At 53.9% G+C, this 22,822-nt stretch overlaps 1 protein-coding gene across 1 annotated transcript in view; it reads left to right on the forward strand.

Moving 5' to 3' along the window:
• The window catches only part of SYNJ2 (synaptojanin 2), a 100,327-nt gene that overhangs the window by 50,323 nt on the left and 27,182 nt on the right, over positions 1 to 22,822 (forward strand). Inside the window, exons 4-11 of the mRNA XM_068984931.1 lie at positions 65 to 290; positions 7,890 to 7,973; positions 13,957 to 14,018; positions 17,172 to 17,268; positions 19,620 to 19,792; positions 20,136 to 20,217; positions 20,835 to 20,984; positions 21,091 to 21,256. Coding sequence (XP_068841032.1) covers positions 65 to 290; positions 7,890 to 7,973; positions 13,957 to 14,018; positions 17,172 to 17,268; positions 19,620 to 19,792; positions 20,136 to 20,217; positions 20,835 to 20,984; positions 21,091 to 21,256 — 1,040 coding nt within the window. The remainder of the gene's footprint in view (positions 1 to 64; positions 291 to 7,889; positions 7,974 to 13,956; positions 14,019 to 17,171; positions 17,269 to 19,619; positions 19,793 to 20,135; positions 20,218 to 20,834; positions 20,985 to 21,090; positions 21,257 to 22,822) is intronic.

Here is a 22,822-nt window from a genome sequence, read left to right on the forward strand (position 1 = left end):
TACCGGTGCAGTGCTTCCTGGAGGGTGTGAGGCAGCCCGAGTCACCGTGGGCTCCGTTTTCCAGGAACCAGCTGCTGCACGTGCCCCTGAGGCAGCACCAGGTGAACTGCTGTGACTGGCTGCTGAAGGTCATCTGCGGGGTGGTGGCCATCCGCACGGTGTATGCCTCTCACAAGCAGGCCAAGGCCTGCCTCATCTCCCGCATCAGCTGCGAGCGTGCCGGCGCTCGCTTCCACACCCGTGGCGTGAACGACGACGGCCACGTGTCCAACTTCGTGGAGACGGAGCAGGTCAGTGCCCAGGCCAGCCCGGGGTCCCCAGTGGCTCAGAGTGGATGCACCCACTCGAAGCAAATGTGTTTCCACACGGGGTGTTGGGGGCAGTTTCTGATGAGCGTGGCTCCTCACTCTCCCAGGAGGACAGAAAGCGTCCCTGGGGCAGTGTCTGCAAGCATGGCCTCTGGTTTGCATGGTGTTCTCTTTCTTGATTCGCTTCTCATGCTCAAAAAACGTGGCTTACCTAGGGTAATTGCAGCTAAAAAGCAGCAGAAATTTTTGCTGTGATCAGGAAGGGTGATGGTTATTCAGAGAGCAGCTGATGGATAAACCAATAGGATTTGAAAATCTTTTAAAGACAAAAGTAAATAGATGAATGGGCTTTCCAGGTGGCTCAGTGGTAAAGAATGTGCCTGCAATGCAGGAGACGTGGGTTTGATCCCTGGTTTGAGAAGATCCCCTTGCAAAAGGAAACAGCAATTCACTCCAGTATTCTTGCCTGGAGAATCCCACGGACAGAGGAGCCTGGCAGGCTCTAGTCGTGAAAGAGTTGGACGTGGCTTAGCAACTAAACAGGAAACAATATAAGTAGATGAGTAATGGCAGGATGAGAGAAGAAAGTTATATTTCATTCTTGATCTGCTGAGGCTTCATCCTAGAGGCAAGTCTTAGCAGCTGAGGTTTGTGAAAGTTCTGTTGGGCATCAGTTGCTTTCAGCTCCGTGGAGTAGAATCATCTGCTTAATCTCTTACTGACTTCATCCCCCTAAATTCTGTTCTCATTCCCAGAGATGCTTTATTTATTTATGTTTTTTGCTACCATGTGATTTGTAGGATAATACCACCATGTAGACTGGCAGTGGAGTAAGTCATTAGGGAAAGCCCGTGAAAGGTATGTGTGCGGTGTTGCTGTGCGTGTCGAGCTGCAAACAGCCCGTGTCTAGTTAGTGGAGATGTGACTTCGCATCCCCTCTTACTGCTGCAGCTGCACCAGGTGGCTCCTACCAGGACTTGAGCGGTTTAATTCAGCACAGGTTTGAGTCCCTGCCCCCGGTGTGTGAGCTGCAGCTGCCTGGGCTTTCTGAAGGCACAGTTCGGGGGAGGGTCCTCTAGGGGTCAGATGCTGAGTAGGAGGACCTCAGTCAGCAGCCTGAAGATGAGTCACAGGGGCAGTTTCTTGCCTGTGACTTCTGTTTTCCCACTGTCTGCTCTCCTGGACATAGATGAGGCTGGTAAGTGAACACCTGGTTAAAAATGACAGAGGATGGGCCTTCACTGGGTGGTCCAGTGGCTAAGACTCTGCACTCCCAACTCAGGGGCCCTGGGTTCAATCCCTGGTCAGGGGACTAGATCCCACGTGCCGCAGCTAGGACCAGGCACATGCAGAAATATTTTTTAAAAACGGAGAGAGGAAACATGGCCCCCATCTCCTCTCTTATAACCATGAGGTTTTTTTAAAAAATAAGTATGTTTGTTTTTGGCTGCCTCAGGTCATATTAGTCATGGCGTGTGGCGGTATATGGGCTCCTCTGGGTTTCCAGGTATTTCTCTAGTTGCAGCATGCTGGCTTAGTTGCCCTGAGACATGTGCAATCTGAGTTCCCCAACCAGGGACTGAACCCACATCCCCTGTATTGGAAGGCAGATTCTTAACCACTGGACCGCCAGGGAAGTCCCTCAACCAGTATTTTTTTTTTTTTTAATTGGGGCCCCATCTACTGTGTCTTGTCAAGGAAGTCATTGGGAAAGCAACTGCCCTCCTGATCACTGTCCATTCCTGAAAGATAAGACATTTAAACACTGAAAATGTCAAGAAGATGGTGGAACTTCTCTGGAGCTGTTGTAACAAGTACCACAAATTGCGGGGCAGGGGGGGAGTTGGGGGTAGGGGGTGCTTAAAGCAGCTGAAATGCATTGTCTCTCAGTTTTGGAAGCTAGAGTCCGAAATCGGGGCTTGGGCAGGGCCGTGCCCCTTCCGGAGGCTTGGGGGAGGGTCCCCCTCTCCTTGTCCAGCTTCAGGTGGCCCAGCCGTGGCAGCATCGCGCCAGTCTCTCTCTCCCTCCACGTGGCTCTTCTCCCCTTTCCAGGACACCAGGCAGGTTGGATGATGGTGTCCTACCCCAACCTGACCGTGCTTACCTAATTGTACCTGCAGTGACTCTTCTGTCCATATCAGGTCACGTTTGCAGTGCTGGGGGTTAGGACGTCGGCATATCCTTTGTGGGTGGGGGGACACAATTCAGTCCGTTGCAAGAGCGTCATCTGACCTTAGCAGATTAGGACTCTGCTTTAAATGCAGTAGTACGCTGAGCTGTATGAGAAATCCCTATAGTCGTTGCTTTTCTTATTTCTCTACAGACAGGGCTTGAGCCTCTGCTCTTTGTTTCATCTAAGGTGCCTGGTGACTTGCGTTGGTCCCCCCGCGGGCCCAGTTTCTGGGCAACAAATCTGGAGTTTTGTCGCCTCCAGTACCACGTGGCGGCCCAGCGAGGCTTTAGAGATGACCACACCTGCCCCACGGCTCCTGGTGTCTGCAGCCCTGTGATTTCATTTTCACAGACCCAGACGGGGCAGGAGGTTGTGGGCTGGCAGCCAGGGCAGTTCCTCATGGGGTGTGTCCATTTCAGGCTGCTCTGCAGGGGCCCCGTGCTCTCCACCATGGAAGGGAGGAGCTGGGGATGGTTCACGCCCATCGGGGCCCCCCCACCCCTGAACAGCTTGACTACCCTGGCATGTGGGGGAGAAGGGGACACCGGGGAGGAGTCAGTTTCCAGAGCCGATGCCAGGAGCATCCTCATTGGCAACTGGATGTACATCCTTAGTTTGATCGTGAACCTGCCGGCTGGGGACACTGCAGGAAGGAAACAAACCAGCTGGCCCCTCGCAGGCAGGCGTCTGTATCTTGGGGCTGTCTCCCAGGGTGAGTGGTCAGTGCTCAGCTGCCAGCCTCCTGCCTGGAGAGAGACAAGAAAGATAGCAGAGCAGGTGGGGGCAGGGAGAGGTCTGTGTGCTAGGAGGAGCCTGGAGCCGGAGCGGAAGTCCCATGGGGCGAGAGGAAGACAAGGTGTTGCCTGCTTGCTGACCTGGCATTTAGAGAAACGGCAAGGTCTGAAACCCCATGTGTGCACCCAAGGGTGGCAGGTGGAAGCTTTGGTTGGTACTGAGCCTGAGGCAGGAAGGCGCCCTAACTCTGACGGCTCAGCCCCTTGTGATGCCGGTGGGTCACCTCCAGCCTGTGTCCCCTGCTAATGGGCTGGGAGGGGGCTCCCGTAGCAGACGCCTGAGGGCGGCTAACGGGCCGTGGTGCCCCCGTCGTCCAGACAAGGGATGGGGCGAGATGGAGCTGGCTGGATCCCTGATGTGGAGACTCTTGATAGCAAATGGACTTCTCCTGAGTCAGACTCTTGGGAAGCCAGAAAAGGGAGGTGTTTTCAAACTACCCACTCCTGCCTTTTATGTTTTTTCTCTCAGAGGAAAGAGCAGTCCTTCTCCATCAAGGCAGGCTATGTGTGTGTGCACTCTGTGGGTAGGGGGCTTTTGTTGGGGGGGGTGGGAGGCATGCCAGCATATGTATGCTGTGTACATGCTTGTGTGCACACGTGTATACATTGTGTGTGCATTTGTGCTCTGGACACACATCAGCGTGCAGGTGTGGATGGCATCTTGGTCTCCTTGGCGACAGGGAGGAAGGGTCTGGAGTCTTGGCCACTCAGCTGGAGGACTTGCCTGGTGGGCGTGTTCTGCCACTGTGACTCAGTCCAGAAGGTCCCCTTGTCTACCCGAAGAAAGCAAAAGCTAAAGCTGAATATTTGGCTCCTGAAGATAAGGCCACTGATTAATCAGGGAGGTCGGGAGGGATGTGAGTGCAGACCTGGAAAGAACTGATTTGCAAACACCTCATCCTGCAACAGAAGTTCAGCCGAAAGCCTTTTAGAGAAAAGCATCAGTCCCACTGGCGAGTCTTCCTGCTGTCCCTTTCTCTTGGGGGTTGTTGGGTCGCTGCTCCCACCTCTCTGTGAAAGAGGGCATGCCGGTGCCAGGTCCGGGGGTCCCAGGCCTGGCCTCGAGCCACACTCTGCCGTGACTCCCCCTTCCTGAAGTCCCGCCTGCTCTGTGGCACCCCCGCCTCTGTCTTCCCTCACTAGATTCCCTCTCCTGCCTGCAGCCTGAGCCCTGCCCGACTCACGCCCTCCCCTGCAGGGCCTCATCCACACCTCTGTGACCCAGGTGATGCAAACTGTTGAGAGAGGGAAACCGAGGCTCAGGTGGTTAAAGAACATAGCCAAGGCCACCCCACAGTCAGATGAGCATGAGACCCAGGTTGGTGGTGTCCCAGAGCCCACAAGCTCACCTGTGTTCACCCTTCGTCTTGCCTCCCCTCCCCTCCGCCAGGTACCCGCTGTTAAAATTACCTTTGTGAAGCTAGGCCACAGGTGTTGAATCTCCCACTAGCGTCAACACGTGTGTTCTTTCACCCAGAAAGGAAAGCCCTGCAAATCCGTCACTACTGGGTGACAGTCGGGGCTGTCCTGTCACCTTGGGAACCAAGAGACGGGTGTTCCTGACGACAGGATGGGGCACAGAGCGGGGTATTTTCATGCGGGGGGAGGAATAGAGGAATCTGGAGGCATCTTTCTTTCCTGCCCCAGGCGTGGGGTCTGCAGTGCTGGGACTGCCTGTCGGGGGTTTTCCTGAAGCTAGTTTTGTGCAAGTTCCAGCTCAGGAGGGGCGTGGTCTAACGCTGGAAGCAGTGCTTTTAGCGCTTGTTAAATAAAGTGAAGGTGGCTTAACGGTAAAGAATCTGCCTGCCAGAGCAGGAGACACGGGTTCAATCCCTGGGTCGGGAAGATCCCCTGAAGAAGGAAATGGCAACTCACTCCAGTTTTCTTGCCTGGGAAACCCCATGGACCAAGGAGCTGGGCGGACTGCAGCCCGTGGGGTTGCAAAGAGTCAGACACGACTGAGTGACTAAAATAACAACAAAATAAAGTGAAGGGTAATAGTTCCTTGAAAGCAAACGTGTTAGTAGCTCAGTCGTGTCCAACTCTTTGCGACCCCTTGGACTGTAACCTGCCAGGCTCCTCTGTGCATGGAAATCTCCAGGCAAGAACACTGGAGGGGGTTGCCATTCCCTCCTCCAGGGGATCGTCCCGACCCAGGGATTGAACCTAGGTCTCCTGCATTACAGGCAGATTCTATACCATCTGAGCCACCAGGGAAGTCCTTAGCATACACCAAATCCTGGGCTCGGTTACGAGTTGCCTTTACGTAGAGACGTTGGCCAGATTGGTGATCTCTCAAGAGTCTGGACATGTGCGTGGTTGTATGCATTTAATCTCCTTGTAGCCAACAGTACTTTAAACAGCCTGCTACTTTCTTCTGCTTTTGTCAGTAAAACAGTGGCGGGTAACCCACTTGCTGGTGATCAGTATCTGGAAACAGACAAGTTCTTAACCCAGTGCATTTTTTCCTTTGGAGATGAAGGGATAGAGTTTCAGCCCAACCTAATGACGACCAGGCTCATGTGGTTCCTGTAGTCCAGGGAACCTTCACGTCTAATGTTCAGGTCCTCCACTGCAGAATTACTAATGCATGTGTGATCTGAGCGTGATCTAGCCGCATGGAAAGCTACTCTGTGAGGGAGCAGGCTGGTAAGAAATAGAAAGAGCCAGCGGCATCGCCCAGGCCGGCCCTGCCAGGCCAGGGTAGAGTTACCCAGATAAAGGGCAGCAACTGATAGCTGCCGCAGCCCCCCCCTCGTGATGCTCAGGACCGTACTTTTTGTCCCTTTAGACCTCCCTGGTGCTAGAGCATCCGTGGGGGCCCGCAGGCAGGTGAAGAGGTGGTAGGCCCTGAAGGAACTGTGTGCGGTGGGGGTGGCGGTGGGGGGAGACACTTTAACTTGTAAGAATCGCCCGTGTCCTGCAGGTGCTGTCACCCTGGAAGCTTGTGGAAGGGGTGTGTGTGTGTGGAAGCTTGTGGAAGGGGTGTGTGTGTGTGTGTGGAAGGGGTGTGTGTGTGTGGAAGCTTGTGGAAGGGGTGTGTGTGGAAGCTTGTGGAAGGGGTGTGTGTGTGTGGAAGCTTGTGGAAGGGGTGTGTGTGTGTGGAAGCTTGTGGAAGGGGTGTGTATGGGTGGAAGCTTGTGGAAGGGGTATGTTTGTGTGTGTAAGCTTAAGGGGTGTGTGTGTGTAAGTTGTGGAAGGTGTGTTGTGTGTGGAAGGTGTGTGTGTATGGAAGGTGTGTTGTGTGTGGATGGTGTGTGTGTATGGAAGGTGTGTTGTGTGTGGAAGGGGTGTGTGTATGTGTGTAAGCTTGTGGAAGGTGTGTGTGTGTGGAAGGTGTGGTGTGTGTGTGTGGAAGGGGTGTGTGTAAGTTTGTGGAAGGTGTGTGTGTGTGGAAGGGGTGGTGTGTGTAAGTTGTGGAAGGTGTGTGTGTGTGGAAGGTGTGGTGTGTGTGTGTGGAAGGGGTGTGTGTAAGTTTGTGGAAGGTGTGTGTGTGTGGAAGGGGTGGTGTGTGTAAGTTGTGGAAGGTGTGTGTGTGTGGAAGGGGTGGTGTGTGTAAGTTGTGGAAGGTGTGTGTGTGTGGAAGGTGTGGTGTGTGTGTGTGGAAGGGGTGTGTGTATGTGTGTAAGCTTGTGGAAGGTGCGTGTGTGTGGAAGGTGTGTGTGTGTAAGTTGTGGAAGGTGTGTGTGGAAGGTGTGGTGTGTGTGTGTGGAAGGGGTGTGTGTATGTGTGTAAGTTTGTGAAAGGTGTGTGTGTGTGGAAGGGGTGGTGTGTGTAAGTTGTGGAAGGTGTGTGTGTGTGGAAGGGGTGGTGTGTGTAAGTTGTGGAAGGTGTGTGTGTGTGGAAGGTGTGGTGTGTGTGTGTGGAAGGGGTGTGTGTATGTGTGTAAGCTTGTGGAAGGTGCGTGTGTGTGGAAGGTGTGTGTGTGTAAGTTGTGGAAGGTGTGTGTGTGTGGAAGGTGTGGTGTGTGTGTGTGGAAGGGGTGTGTGTATGTGTGTAAGCTTGTGGAAGGGGTGGTGTGTGTGTGTAAGCTTGTGGAAGGTGTGTGTGTGTAAGGTTGCGGAAGGCGTGTGTGTGTGTGTGTGTGTGTGGACTCTGTGACACAGTTAGCACACAGTGGTGTGGGGCCGGGACCGACTGTGAGGTCAGGTCGAGTCTGGACCGTGCGGTCAGGTGCTGCCAGCCGGGCTTTGCGCCACCGCTGGTCCCTTTCACTTCCTCTGGTCCTTTTCCAGGGGCGCCTGGTACTTGGCTGGCTGACTGGCTGACAGTCGAGGGCTTCCAGGAAGGTCTTAGTTAAGTCCCAGAGCCCATCTGCTTCTGTTCCTGAAGCTGGTGGGGAGGGGACTGCGGGGCTTTTCGGGGAAGGTGGGTCAGGTTGTGGGAATTCCCGTCCATCCTCGGAGGCTGGGGTCGGCCAGCAGGCCTGTGAGCTGGGCTGGCCTTCAGGGCGGGGAGCGGGCCAGGCAGGGTGAGGGGCAGAGGGCGCCCCAGCCTGTGGCCGCTTTCCCTCTGGCTGGTGTCGGGTCTCAGCAGCCAGATCCCGTTACCCGGCCCCGGAACGTTCGCTTTCATTGAAGAATACCTCTCCCCTTCTGTCTCCCTGCGGTGCAGACGATTTACATGGATGATGGCGCGTCCTCTTTTGTCCAGATCCGAGGCTCCGTTCCGCTGTTTTGGGAGCAGCCAGGGCTTCAGGTAAGTGATCAGGAAGCCTGTCTGGGCATGTCCTTGTCCACCTGCTCTTGCACACTGGTGTGGGTTGTTTCTTTTCATCGTGTTTCTTTCCTGGCACAGTTTCAGGTCTTTTTCCCCAGCCCAGCTGGATTGAGCTTAGCTGTCAGTGTGTGTGCACGTATGCATGACTGTGCACATGTGCATGTGAGCGTTGCATGTGTATGTGGTGTTGTACACAGAGACACAGGCATTGTGTGATTTTCCCACCTCGAGCTCCCTGATGACACTGGTGAGGTGGGAGGTCTCTGTGGGTAAGTGGACCACGTTGTGTGATTGCAGTTCCCTTTGCTCAGACCCCAGTTTGGTGAGTTGAAAATGTGGCCTCTGATGTCTTTTGAGACCTGTGACCCCCCTGGAAAGCTTTGAAAGGTTTTTGGGGCCCCAGTGGCCGTGCAGCAGGTCTGGTGTTTGAAGGTGCCTGTTGCTGGGCCACCTGAGAACCACACACCAGTTTCTCGTGATTTCTAAAAATACCCCTCGCTGTTCCACATGGGGCTCTGGCCGGTGCCAGGGCTGTTTAGCCTTCTGTCTCCTGGGAAGTGTTCAGGGTATGAGGCCAACTACATGTTTGTCGTCAACCGAATAGCCCGCAGCCCCACTGAGTGAGTTCCTACCCAGGAGGGTCTCGGCCGTGTCCCCTTGGGCCTTCCTCCCTGGCCAGAGGGGACGTAGGTGCCCTCACAAGACCCCTGTGCCAGGCTTCCATCGCTTTGGCCCTTCTTCCTGAGGGCTCGAGGCCCAGGGCCACATGCCAGATCCTTGGGAGCCATTGACACGCGGGTCTCACCGCCCTTGACCTGACCTGGCCTCAGCTGTGGGCACCTTGTCCTCACACAGTTGGCAGCCGTGGGAAGGAAGCATGTCCGCCCTTCAGGGAGACAGGTGGGCGGATGTCTTACGTGGGCTCTGAGTTCTACGGAAAAAGCTCTGAGAACGTTCAGTTTCTCCAGCAGAAAGGAACTCCTAAGACGTGTGCGGCAGCTGGTGGCATTAAGTGGCTGCAGAGAGAGGCACTTCCGGGGACGGATAGAGTGTTCTCTGAAGCCTGTCCCAAGAGAGCTGTGTTTTTAAACAGCTCAGCTGAGATATAATTTACACAGAGAAACCTGGAGAAGCCTGTGAACTGTACAATTCTCTGGGTTTTAGTCCATTTACAGAGTTGTGTAACCATCGCCATGGTCTAATTTTAGAACACATTCTTCACCACCGAGAAACCCTGCGCCCATCAGCGGTCACTCCTCATCCCCTCCAGCCCTACCCGAAGCCTCGGCAACTGCTCATCTATTTTTTTGTCTCTATAATTTGCCTATTTTAGACATTCTAAAAGGGGTTTTGAAGTTTAATTTTCTTTAGATGTGGAGTTTTCCTGGGCGGGGGTGGGGGCGGTTATGAGAGCATCTTAGAATTTGGGAAGGACCCTTTGGAATTCATCTGTTTTGGCGTCTCACCCAGTTCGGGGTTCCTCTTCCAGGCTTGAGGTCATGATTCAGGATGGCTCCATCATCATTATTATTATCATCAGCTAGTTTCTCCTTGCCTTGCACAGTCTCCTCTGCAGGGGCCATGCCACACGAAGTCTGCGTCCTCAGACCTTCACGGTCCCCCTTTTTCCACTTCATCTTCTCCAGGACCCTCCTTCATCATCTCTGTCTTGTTTCTAGGACTCTCCATGCTCTGGTTTCCCTCTTCTGAAAACAAAGCTTGTCATTCCCTTCTTTAATTTCCGTCTTCACGATGAACCCGCAGATGCTCTAGACGCAGCCTGACCCTGCCATGGAGCGACCGTGCATCTGCGGACCTTGGCTGTCCACTTTTCTGCAGCTATAGCACCTCTTGGACTCATGACGATTGTTAAGGCTCCTTCACAGCCTTCGTGGTTTTTTCAAAATAAGTTCCAAAAGACTTCAGTGTTCATGAATCTTTTGCTAACCTTTGATTAGCACAGGTTTGATACCTGTGTTTACCCTCTAAATATTATTCTGCATCAAAGGCAGATGAGGTCCTCTTTGGAGGGGGTTAGCTCTCAAACCCCCTACCTGGACTATCAGTAGCAAGTCTGATGATCAGTCCTGGTGGTTTTTTTCCATTTTGAAAAACTCTCACTCCATCTTCACGTAGGTTAGATGAACTGTGTAAAGATTTGTGGGTGAATAGCTTGCATTTTAAGTTGCAGTGTTGCAGCTCTTACACTTGCCCCAGAGAGCAGATGAGCCCTGGTTGCAGGGTGGCGGGGGGGGGGAGCGGGTATGGGGGTGTGCAGAGAGGTCTGTGGATAGTGATTTGTCTACACGTTTTCACAGGCCCAGGACCTTCATTGCAAACTCCTGGGTCCCGACTGCGTTTCCAGCAACCACGTTCCTTTCACAGTTCATCTTTGTCATGTCAGCAGGCTGTGCCGTTTATAAAGAGCCGCATCGAGAGCTAGTTGCTCTTCCAGTCCAGTCTGTTTAGTGATGTTTTTATACAGGGTTCGTTTGAAGACTTTGCTGCTCTTGTTGCTTTAGCGTCTTCTTCCCTGTAAGATGCACACACAGACAGGTCTTGCACCGGTGGGTCAGGTCTGTGTTTTGAAGCTTCATGCGGCTCAGCCGAGGAGGATGGAGAAGACCGCTCCCCTCTGCGGCTCCCACCTCGCCCACGTCCACCTCCTCCCCGTCAAAGCCTGTTCCCTGAGCTCCGGGCTACGCAACCATGTGTGTGCTCAGTTGGGTGGTTGTACCTTCCCTTGTTCCAGAGATGATGTGAGGTGGATCATACTGCAGCAGTTTTAGAAATAATGACGAGGTTGGGATGAGGAGGAAAAAGTGCTTAACATGGGTGTGAGCTGAAGCCAGCATGACGTGGTGCACGCAGTGCAGACCACGGGCCTCGCACAGAGCTCCTGGGCTCACCAGCAACATCACAGAAAGAAACAAGACAGCTTCTTGTGTGGTTCAAAGCATAGGCTCTGACGTTATAGGGAGCTGGGTTCCAGTTCAGGTTCTGGTTTCCCCTATGCAGGAACCATATACTGCTGAGAAGTTTTTATCTCAAAAAGAAAAGTGGAGAAACTCTTACTTGCTAAGCCTTCATTTATGCTTCCGTAAAATGGGGTTGACCAGTCTCATAGGGTTATGGGGAGGATTGAATATCATAAAATGTATTAGAATTCAGTATAGTATCTAGAATCTAAAAAGTACGAAAAATGATAGTTGTTAATGTTATTCATAACATAAAATGTAGCATCTAAGAGACAAAAGGGCTTCCCAGGTGGCTCTGGTAAAGAATCAGCCCACCGATACTGGAGACGCAGGTTCAGTCCCTGGGTTGGGTAGATCCTCTGGAAGAAATGGCGACCCACTACCTGTATTCTTGCCTGGGAAATCGCATGGATGGAGGAGCCTGGAGGGCTCCAGTTCATAGGGTCACAAAGAGTCAGACGCGACTGAGCACATAGGCAGAGAAAAAAGCCCAAGTTGCATTAGGAGAGGCGTGGCTCTTTGTGCCCTGGGGGTCGAGTAGGAGTTTCACACTGAGTCCCCGCGAGGATGCTGTGTGGTGTAGAGACAGTGTCCTCACCTCCCTGAGTTCATGTGCAGCGCGAGGACCAGTCTCCGGGCTCTTCTACCACCCAGCCCTCATACACACCCCCGGGGAAGCCGTTTATTCATCCTACAGGCTCTCATCACATGTCTGGTATGTTCAGACACCTGACATCACCGGTTACCCCTGCCTTCCGGGAGGAGGGGACAGGTCGTGACAGTGTGGTATGAGCAGAGCCAGGAGAGAGGGCAGCTGAGGTCCCTGTGCTGCGGAAGTGGGCGTCTGAACTGACCTGGGAGGGGTGGGGTGGGATCACCCCGGCCAGAAAGGCAGAGGGGACCATGACGCAGATGCTGCAACCCCTGCGTCAGACCACATTCAGGAGCCGTGCTGGCTCGGCCACCTACAGCTCGGCCTGGGGGACAGGTTCACGGTGAGAGGTGTGGCTGGAGAAGCCAGCGAGGTCCCGATGAGCGTGGACTTTGTACGTTACACCGAGAAGTTTGAATTTTGCCCCGGTCGTGCCCAAACTGCTACACGTTAAAACTACTGGGCAACTCATAAAATTCCTGGTGCTCAGGGCGCGTGCTATCCCAGTTATATCACCCCAGGTGGGAGCAGCCATCCATGCTGTTTTGAAGATGCTTAGATGGCTCCAGTGTGCAGAAGGCTTGGAAACCACTCAAGGTTATGGTGGTAAACCAGTTTTTCTGGGGGCAGGAGGGAGAAGTTTGGGGTTGTTGCCTTTGCCCATTTTTGTGGTATAAATGCTCCCATCATGGCTGATTTAAAGCCAGCCGCTTAGCCGTGGAGCTGGGACACACCATGGCTTGTGAAGATCAAGGTAAAGCCACCAGGTAGGACGATGGCAAGGATCCAGACCAGAGGGGCTGGCATCTTTAACTAGGGGAGGGGCGGGGAGATGTTTGGAGACGCCCTTTGTGGCTCTGGGACCCTCTCAGGAGCTGGTGGAGACTCCATGTCCACCCAGCCAGGCACTATTCTTCCAGCCACTTCCTCAGGCTCAGCCTGGGGCATTTAGGATTGCACCTCTGGCTTTAGGGACAAAAAGGAGGTGGTTGGTCACGCGTCCAGCTGGCTGGGGGAGGAAGGTGGGTGAAGGAGGAGGAGGGAGACTAAAAAAAAGCAGCGAGGTCAGTTCCTGTGTGTGGGGCCAGCAGTGGTTTCATTCCAGCCCTGCCCGAAGCTGCTCCCTGCGGCTCTGACCCAACAGCAGCTTCAGGACTAAGTGACATCGGAGAGGAGAACTGCAGGTCAGTGTCTGAGCCTGGCAAGGGCAGAGGCAGGGCCCAGCGTGGGGAGGCCGGACATGAGGCCTCGGGCAGCCGGACTAAAGGGTTGTCCAGGTGACAGAGGAAGGGTGACCTTCCAAAGAGCATCCCAGGCCCACTTCTGCCCAAGAACCACGTCCTCAGAGAGTCCATCCCGTCTGGGAGCCCACAGTGTCCCTTGGCCCCTCATCCGTGATGTTACTTTCAATCACCTGTGCCAGGTGTCCTTCAGTTTCTCCACTTAATATGTCTTACTTTTCAACCAAGAAGCGATTTACGGGGATACTTTGCGACCGTGCAAATATCCTGCTCCTCGTCAAACTCCCTTAAGATGTACGGTCAATGGATGATTTTTGCCGAACAGTTTTTTCCCAGGATGGTTATAAGGCGATGATTTCCCATCACTCTCTCTGTGTTTATTGGTTGGTATTTGCTGTAAAAACCCTCCCTTCTCTCCATCCCTGTTCCCCACCCAGCTAGCCATCTCACCAGGTGGCCACCACCCTGTCCACCTGCCCGCATCCATCTGTCCATCCACTCATCCACCCAGCCAGCCAGCTCGCCTCTGTAGAGATTCCTGGATTCCTGTTCTCATCAGGTTATAATCCACTACTGTCCTTAACACTGTTCCGTGTCAGGTTGTCCTAGATTTGTCCAGCGGCAGAGGCCCTCAGCCAATAACAACGCGTAGTTTCAAGTGTGCGTTTTAAGCAGCCGGTGTGAAGTAAGTGGCTCTAGGCAGTAAGGCAGATTCGTTTGCGGGTAGTTATGACAGCTCAGATGTGAGGGGCAGTCAAGGTCCCTGGCCTCACAGAAGAGGCTGGAGGCTGGTTTCTCTCTCCCGGTTGGCTGGGCTGCATCTCAGCCCCATGGAAGGGTTTGTGGATCCAACGTGGGCCTCGTGGTCTGTCTTCTGAGAACGAGTCCAGCCAGCATGGTCCACGCGGCACTTAGGATAGGGCCACAGCAGAGCTGGACTCGGGTTCAGGGTCTGGCCATCCTGAGCTGTAAACGAACCATGGAGGGGCTGTGGGGCTCCTGCTCTGGCCTGGCTGGTGGTGGAGGGCGAATGGGAAGGCGATCGCTTCCTGGGCCGGAGGAATCACCAGCGTCATCTCTCTTTGATTTAGGTTGGCTCCCATCATCTGAGACTCAGCAGAGGCCTGGAGGCCAGCGCCCCTGCCTTCGACAGGTAGGGCCGTCAAGTCCATCCTTCCTCTTATCAGACAGTGGGACAGGGTGCCAGGGAGTGGCCAGAAGGGGGAGACCCCAAATGTGTGCTCTGAATCTTTCAGTCTGGTTCTTTCTGCTGAAAGGCAGTTTACAAAATGGAATTTTTCCCTTGCTCTCAGGTTTCCCTGCAGGTTCATTTAATAAATTGCTCAGGTAAAACTTTGCAGTTATTTTATCCATTCCTTCTGCAGTGACGCTTTTATCTATTTGTCCTAGTTAATAAGAGATCATCTAAACTATAGGGTATTTCTAAGCCAGTTTCCTTTTGTTTTTGAAGTTATATATTCCCAGGCTTTACAAAGTCATGGTATAGAAAGGTATAAGGGAAAAGGCAGAAATGCCCTAACTTGCAATTCCCACTTAGTTTTTTTTATTTTTTATTTTTTTATTTTTATTTTTCCCACTATTAGCTTTTATGTATCATTCTAGAAGAAATTCTGGTTCAGTTCAGTCGCACAGTCATGCCCGACTCTTTGTGACCCCATGGACAACAGCACCCCAGGCTTCCCTGTCCATCACCAGCTCCCGAAGCTTGCTCAAACTTGTGTCCATCGAGATGGTAATACCATCCAACCATCTCATCCTCTGTCGTCCCTTCTCAATTCTGGGTCATACGTAGTTAATTTTTAAAAACACCGATTGGATCATTGAGTGCTTCCTGTTTTTCAGCTAGCTTAAGAAAAGCCATCACTAACCTGAACTCTTGGTAATTTGTACTTGAAAGTTACTAGCTTCTTAAAATACATGTTGTTTTTTCCCTGGTGGCTCAGACAGTAAAGCATCTTGCCTGTAATGCGGGAGACCTGGGTTCGATCCCCGGGTCGGGAAAATCCCCTGGAGAAGGAAATGGCAACCCACTCCAGTATTCTTGCCTGGAAAATCCCATGGACTGAGGAGCCTGGTAGGCTACAGTCCATGGGGTCACAAACAGTTGGACACGACTGAGTGACTTCACTTTACTCTGAATGCTAATTTTAAAGTGATCTTAATGGCTATAAAAATAATTTTCAAGTTTTCAATTTTTAAGTGTTCTAATCATGCTACCTGAAGCTTCATTTGGACTTTAAATTTGCTTGCAGCCTTCTTCTTGACCTTAAAATTGGTAACACCATCCCACCTGTGTCCCCCAGTTGGCATATTACTACTCACCTGAGCAGGCCCTGCTCCAACTCCACATGTTAGACCTCAGGCCAGGACGCACCTTCTCTGGGCAGGAGGAACCACAGAGCGTGGAGTAGCCAGGCCATGCATGTCCTGTTCTTCCAGTACCCGCCCCCCAGGGCTGCCTGGCTCCAGGGCCGGGGTGCAGCCTGCCGGCTTGTGGGGAGGCTTTGATCGCCTACATCTGATCCGGCCCTGTATCTTCCTGGGGGAGGGACTGCAACAAGGCAGGGTTGCTAGGACCATGGCCCTGGGAGGATTCCTCCCCATGGAGGCAGAAGCCCATCTGAAGAAGAGCAGGCAGGCTAATCGTCAACCGTCTGCAGAGCAGCATAGACTGCCCACTTTCAAATCTTTGTTCTTCTCTGCAGTGTTGTCCTTCAGAGCTAGTAAGACAGGGTTTTTTGTGTTTTTCCCCCCCTTATGGGGCCAAAATGGTTCTTTTGTGATAATTGACTTTAAAATATTCCATTTATGAGAGAAACGTTATTGTAGACACTGGGAAAATGCAAAACTGTTTAAAGAAGAAAAGAATCTAAAAGCACATAAAATTCCACCACTTTAAACATTGTCCTCTGTTGTCTTCCAGTTTTTTCTAGTTTCAGATGTGAAGATCTCATTACTAAATCAGTTTTACATCTGTTTTTTGCATTATGGGTTTTCCTTATTTTTTTTAAAAGCTACATTTAGCTATTCTAACATTGATGAAAGTGAAAGAGGAGAGTGGAAAAGTTGGCTTAAAGCTCAACGTTCAGAAAACGAAGATCATGGCATCGGGTCCCATCATTTCATGGGAAATAGATGGGGAAACAGTGGAAACAGTGTCAGACTTTATTTTTTGGGGCTCCGAAATCACTGCAGATGGTGATTGCAGCCATGAAATTAAAAGATGCTTACTCCTTGGAAGGAAAGTTTTGACCAAGCTAGATAGCATATTCAAAAGCAGAGACATTACTTTGCCAACAAAGGTCCGTCTAGTCAAGGCTATGGTTTTTCCAGTGGTCATGTATGGATGTGAGAGTTGGACTGTAAAGAAAGCTGAGCACCGAAGAATTGATGCTTTTGAACTGTGGTGTTGGAGAAGACTCTTGGGAGTCCCTTGGACTGCAAGGAGATCCAACCAGTCCATTCTAAAGGAGATCAGTCCTGGGTGTTCATTGGAAGGACTGATGCTAAAACTGAAACTCCAATACTTTGGCCACCTCGTGCGAAGAGTTGACTCATTTGAAAAGACTCTGATGCTGGGAGGGATTGGGGGCAGGAGGAGAAGGGGATGACAGAGGATGAGATGGCTGGATGGCATCACCAACTCGATGCACATGAGTTTGGGTAAACTCCGGGAGTTGGTGATGGACAGGGAGGCCTGGTGTGCTGCGATTCATGGGGTCGCAACGAGTTGGACATGACTGAGCAACTGAACTAAACATTATTAAAATTACAGTTACTTTTCAATAGCTGGTGGTAAGAATATTGGAGTCTCCCCCTACTATTTCAGTATATGTGTAATAGTCTCTGATATGCAAAGAATTTTCCTAAAGATGGAAATTTTCTTCTAACCTTCTTGCTGAGGTTAAACATCATGAAATGCAGCACTTAGATGAAAAGACTGGGCCCTGAGGTTGATGGCTCCCCTACTGGTTTTTCTAGATTTGAGAAAGTACCAGGTGAAATAGGTTAACTTTGGAGATATGCACATTGCGGTTTTGAGGCTTTGTTCATGAGAGGCAGGTTAGCAGTTCTGGATTTACGGGGGTACTGTACAGAAGTCCAGCGTATCCTTGTCTGACACCACGCGTGTTCAGAAGTCCGATCTGCTCTTCCTCTCGGCCGCTGCCTTTCCTAGGGCCAGCTCACTCTGGACCGCTAGTGCCCAGCTGGTGCCCTCGAGGGTGCAGTCGTCAGTGTGTGTCCCAGGGGCCGGGGCATCACAGACTGCCCTGCTCTGTTGCAGGCATATGGTGCTTCTGAAGGAGCAATACGGGAAGCAGGTGGTCGTGAACCTGCTGGGCAGCAGAGGCGGAGAGGAGGTGCTCAACAGAGCCTTTAAGGTAACTGGCCCCCTGCCCGGGGCGAGGCCGAACGAGGAGGTGGGGGGCGGGCTGCTCAGGGTGGGCTTCCCTGGGGACTGGAGACAGTGGCCTGCTCACCCCATCTTTGGGGAGACTTTTTTCCTTCAGAGCTTCAGCATTAAGTGATCTGGGCTCCTGACAAATGAAGTTTAATTTTCGTGAACCCATGGTTGGGTGAATTTGCTCAGAATGAGAACAGAGCATCTCCTAGCTCCAGCTGCCTTTTCTCCCCACTGGGTCATTGACGACTCAGCACGGCCGGGCCTTTCCCCAGCTCTCTTGGACAAACATACACACATGTGCACGCATACATGCATGCATACATGTATGTTTGGGCTCCACCCCGTGCATCCCTGACCCCCTCGGGGAGCTGGGGTCCCCTGCTCACTCGTCAGGCAGGCCCAGCCACTGGCCCACACCTCCTGGCAAGTCCACACAAACACCCACAGGACACTTGTACCTAAGTAGCCCTTCAGAGCCCCTGCTGGGTTTAACACGAGCAGCCTAACATGATTTCCTCCTGTGAACTTGGAGGCTTCGAGTCGTCATCCAGCCTTGTTTGGGCTGCCCGCCCGCTCACTGTCCCCAGCTCCCTGTGGACTCCCCGTGGCTTTTGGCACATGTTCCCCGCTCTGGGAAGATGCAGGGAGAAGCCCTGGATGGGGAGGGGGGCCGTGAGCAGAAGGCTCCCCCCACCTCCAAGCATCTCTCCCTATTCCCAGTGCCCCCGTGTGCATTCGGTCTTCTCTGGGCCGAGTGGGCTGTGGGCCTACACAGTCCTTTCAGCCCGTGTCCCCTGCTGGATGGGAAAGAAAAAAACCCTGTGGTTGTTCAGAGCTCAGGGAAGCCCCTTATGGAGAGTGTGAAGTCAGCCCTCACTTCACAGGAAGCGTGTCCCCTGTGGTCCTGGCCCCTGGCCAGTGGAAGCTGAATCCACTGGGGAAGCCCCGTGCTTGGAGCAGACTTTCTGGTGGCCAGTTTCACTTGGCCAGACCTGCTTTTCCTGTTTGGTTTGTTGCTATGGGCAACAAGCTTGACAAGTATCTCCCCTCCCATTCATCTTGGCAGCAGTGTTGGCAGCTTATTTTAAGAAAAAAGAAGGGGAAAAAAAACCCTCAAGAATCTTTACCCCTTTATGCTTCGATTTTGGGGAGAAGGTGTTCTTAGCTGCCCCAGCAGCTGGTGGACCCCCAGGCCAGAATGTCAAATGACGACAGCTGACCTGGGGCCCAATGCAGGAGGCCAGGCTTCTGGGCAGGGAAGGGGTGAGAGGCAGACACTACCTGGAGAGCCTGGATCACGGTCCCCACTGGAGTCGCATCAAAGAAGCTCCCTCAGCCCGTCGGCTCCACCACACTGAGGTCCACGCACCGGCAGCTGGCCTGTGACCCGTGGCTCTCAGGCCACAGGGGACAAGGCACTTCTTCAGCTCATTAAGCTGCCAAGCATGCCTGCTTTGGGTTAGCTGACGACCTCAGAGTGAGACCTTAATGTCGGTGGTTGTGTGTTGATTTGCATCTAGCCCGTGGGGATCAGGCACTCAGAGTCGTAGGGACTAGACTGCCCGAAGCCCTTCCAGTCCTTTAGAGTCACTAGACTCTGGCTGGGCACGTGGTGGACAAGTCTGACCTGAAGTCACACCCTGGGATGGCAGCGCGTCATCCTTGGCCCCCAGGGCTTCCTGGTGAGAGCGCTGGGGTACCCGGTGTGGAGGGCAGACCTCTGCCCAGCACCCACCTGCGTGCTTCCCCACCGCTGGCCTTGCCTTCAGTCCTGCTCACCTGTCGGATCTAAGCCCCAGGAGGCCCTGAGCCCCCGTCTCTCCCGGGGTTTCGCTGGGCCAGACCTCTCCCACCCTGGATGGCCTGGAGGACCCTCCTGGAGGCTTGGCTTGTAGGGATGGGACTGGTTACCAGGGCAACGGGAGCTGGATTATGAGCTCTGCAACCTGCTTCACTGCCCCGGGTCCTGGGGCACCAGGCACTGCGGGGCCTGCCGAACGGAGCCGTCCTTCCCCGCGGGCGCCCTCCAGAGAGCCCTGTGGGAGGTGATGTCCCTGCCGGACCCGGGGCTGCCCCGAGGAGCCACGGGGCGGAGCCACAGAGCCACAGTCTGGCTGTCTTCCGTCTGAGGTGGACCTCCGGCCCTTCTGCAGGCGAGACGTGCTTGGTGGTTTCGTCCCCAGGGTCGTGTTCTGTGCTGCCCCTTTCTGGATCAGGGCTGGTAAACTGCCTGGTCCACCGTAACCCTTCAGGCTGAGCCCCCGGGCTCTGCTGAGTGATGCGGTTAAGCGGTCAGATGCCCTGCCACCGTCTCCTGTCCCCTTTCAGAAGCTGCTCTGGGCTTCCTGCCACGCCGGTGACACGCCTATGATCAACTTTGACTTCCATCAGTTTGCCAAAGGCGGGAAGCTCGAGAAATTGGAGAACCTCCTGCGGCCCCACTTGAAGCTGCACTGGGATGAGTTTGACGTGTTCACCAGGGGCGAGAATGTAAGTCCACGGTGAGTCTAACCTGTGTCCTTTCCTCCCACTGGATGGGCTGGCCAAAGGGCAGGCGACTCCCGGGAATGCACCTCCCAACCCTCGCTGCTCCCGCTTTAGCCGGTGGGCAGACCTGTGGCGTGTCCTGTTGGGGAACCTCCACTGGGGTTTCCATGGGAAAGACAGAGCCGGGCAGGCAGCTTAGGGTCTGCTCGTCTGCATCATGCCGGTGACTCTGGGCTGCAGGGGTGGGCTACCAGGCAGGAGGTGAGGCATTCTCTCTTGATGAGTTTCCTTGGGGGCCTTCAGTCCCACAGGCTTCTTCCAACACAACTTGTAACTCGTATCCGTTGGTTTCCTAAGTTTTCAGAAAGGCACTTTGCGGATGAACTGTCTCGACTGCCTGGACCGAACCAACGCAGTGCAAAGCTTCATCGCCCTCGAGGTCTGTCTCTCAGGCCATCTGTATCCTGTCCTGGGCCGTTGGGGGGATGGGCTGGGCTCAGCACCCTCGTGGGCTCTTGTGGTCACCGTGGGGAGGGGACAGCCATGTGCCCGGCATCTAGAGAGGGGTCTCCCTGAGGCGTCAGGTGGCTGGAGGCGTGATAGGCCTTTCACACACTCTTTGGAAGGCACCCCAGACACGGTGGCCCACAGGTGCCACCTGGAGGAAAGATAGGCTGTAGTGATTGTTGTGGACCTCCCCGTGGACAAAGGCGGAGTAAGGCTGCCTGAGGTGAGGCTGGGTTTGCAGCCTGCTGCCCTGGTGACCTCTCCTGGCTCCCTGCTGGGAGGAGGCGTGGGGTCAGTGCTGCCCGCCATCCAGCCTTGGCTGTCCTGCTTGCTGGGGGTGTCGGGGGAGGGCTGGGTGGTGTAGATGAAGTCGAGTGAGCCATGACGGGAGGCCCCATCCTCCGCTGCGAGGGGGCCCTGTCCTCTGAGAGTGCAGAGTCAGCCTTGCAGTCACTGAGTGGGAGCTCACAGGGGGTGGCGCCTGGTGGTGTCCCCTGGGCAGCTTCCGGGGGGCACGTCGGTGACCGCTGGCCCCTCCGGCTCTCCCAGGTCCTCCATCTGCAGCTCGAGAGCCTCAGGCTGAACTCAAGGCCCATCGCTGACCGCTTCGTGGAGTCCTTCAAGGCCATGTGGTCTCTGAACGGGCACAGCCTGAGCAAGATGTTCACGGGCAGCCGGGCCCTGGAGGGGAAAGCCAAGGTAGGGCCAGGCCCCCGGGGGCGGCGGGTGGGCAGATGGGCTGGGGCCCACGCGGGCCCCTCTCAACGGCTGTCTGTCTGTCTGTCCGTCGTCCGGCCGGTGGCAGGTGGGCAAGCTGAAGGACGGGGCCCGGTCCGTGTCTCGCACGATCCAGTCCAACTTCTTCGATGGGGTGAAGCAGGAGGCCATCAAGCTGCTGCTGGTTGGCGACGTCTACAGCGAGGAGTCTGCGGACAAGGGGAGGATGCTGCTGGACAACCCGGCCCTGCTGGGTGAGGGGCTCCCGCTTGCCTGGAGTTGGATGTAGGGGTGTCTGGCTGCCCTGCCATCCAGAGGGCATGTGGCGGGTCCAGCCAGCCTGCCCACCCTCACATAATCCTAGATGGCAGGTGGCAGGCAGCCCTTGAGCGAGCTTCTGTGCTCAGAACCTGACCCTTGACTCTAGCTTGGCCCATCTCACAGTCTGACCAGCTGATCTAAGCAACCAGCTGCCTTGTTTTGTGTGAGATGCTCAGCCAGGTGCAGCTGCAAGCGGAGGCTGAGGAGAGGCTCAGGAGAACGCACTCATTTCGCTAACAAGTCTTGGAGATGCCGCATGAGGCCACGTAGAGAACCCCAGGGTGGTCAGGAGGCAGAAGGGCGCTTAAGCCATGGTTATTATTGGGGTTTTCACAGGGAAGGCTGGGTGGGGTAGACAGCGTGGCACTGGCTGGCTGGGATAACTCTGGAGCTTTGGGCTACAGCCATGGGCTCTAGGTGGATGGTTGCTCAGTTGTGTCTGACTCTGCAGCCCCATGGACTGCAGCACACCAGGCTTCCCTGTCCTTCACTATCTCCCAGAGTTTGCTCAAACTCATGTCCATAGAGTTGGTGATGCCATCCAACCACCTTATCCTCTGTTGCTCCCTTCTCCTCCTGCCCTCAGTCTTTGCCAGCTTCAGGGTCTTCTCCAATGTGTCAGCTCTTTGCATCAGGTGGCGTAAGCATTGGAGCTTCAGCTTCAGCATCAGTCCTTCCAGTGAACATTCAGGGTGGATTTCCTTTAGGGTGGACCGATTTGATCTTGCTGGGAGGACATCGCCTCCAGGGAGCGGGGGCCGGAAAGAGGAGGTGCAGCCTTGGACTGGTTGTGTGCGCGGAACAGGCTCTGGCTGACTCTGAGAACTGGCCTAACCCCAGGAGGCACAGTCCTTCCCCATCCAAAGGTTGAGCTCCACAGTATACAGAAGATAAAATTGTTTACACGATACCAGCTGTCACTCTGGTTCCCGGGAGCCTGTTCTTCTGGACTCACGGAAGTACTCGCGCTCCTCCTTTGTTAGTTTGGACCGTTTTCCAAACTGAGAGTCTGGGAGAGAGAGAGTGGGCTCCCCAGGAGCTGATGTCTTTGAATGTTAACTTACTCCAGGAATCTTTCTCAGCTAGAAAGGGTTCTTGATCCCATCGCCACATGTCATTTGTAGGGATTCTCCCCTGAGGGTAACCTGCTGTTTCTGTTATGACCGGGACCCTAGGAATCTTGCAGTAGGCAGGCTGCCTTCCGCTCTTCGGGACAGGACTGTCATGTTTCCCTCAATAGCTCGAGGGGTCTTCTCTTTTTTTTCCAATTAGTTATACTTGACATATTAGTTTCAGGTGTATAACATAATGATTCGCTATTTGTATGTGTTCAGTTCAGTTCAGTTGCTCAGCCATGTCCGACTCTTTGCAACCCCGTGAATCACAGCACACCAGGCCTCCCTGTCCATCACCAACTCTTGGAGTTTACCCAAACCCATGTGCATTGAGTCGGTGATGCCATCCCATCCTCTCATCCTCTGTCGTCCCCTTCTCCTCCT

The sequence above is a fragment of the Capricornis sumatraensis genome, chromosome 13, assembly GCF_032405125.1.
Source record: "Capricornis sumatraensis isolate serow.1 chromosome 13, serow.2, whole genome shotgun sequence".
NCBI classification, from domain to species: Eukaryota; Metazoa; Chordata; class Mammalia; order Artiodactyla; family Bovidae; genus Capricornis; species Capricornis sumatraensis.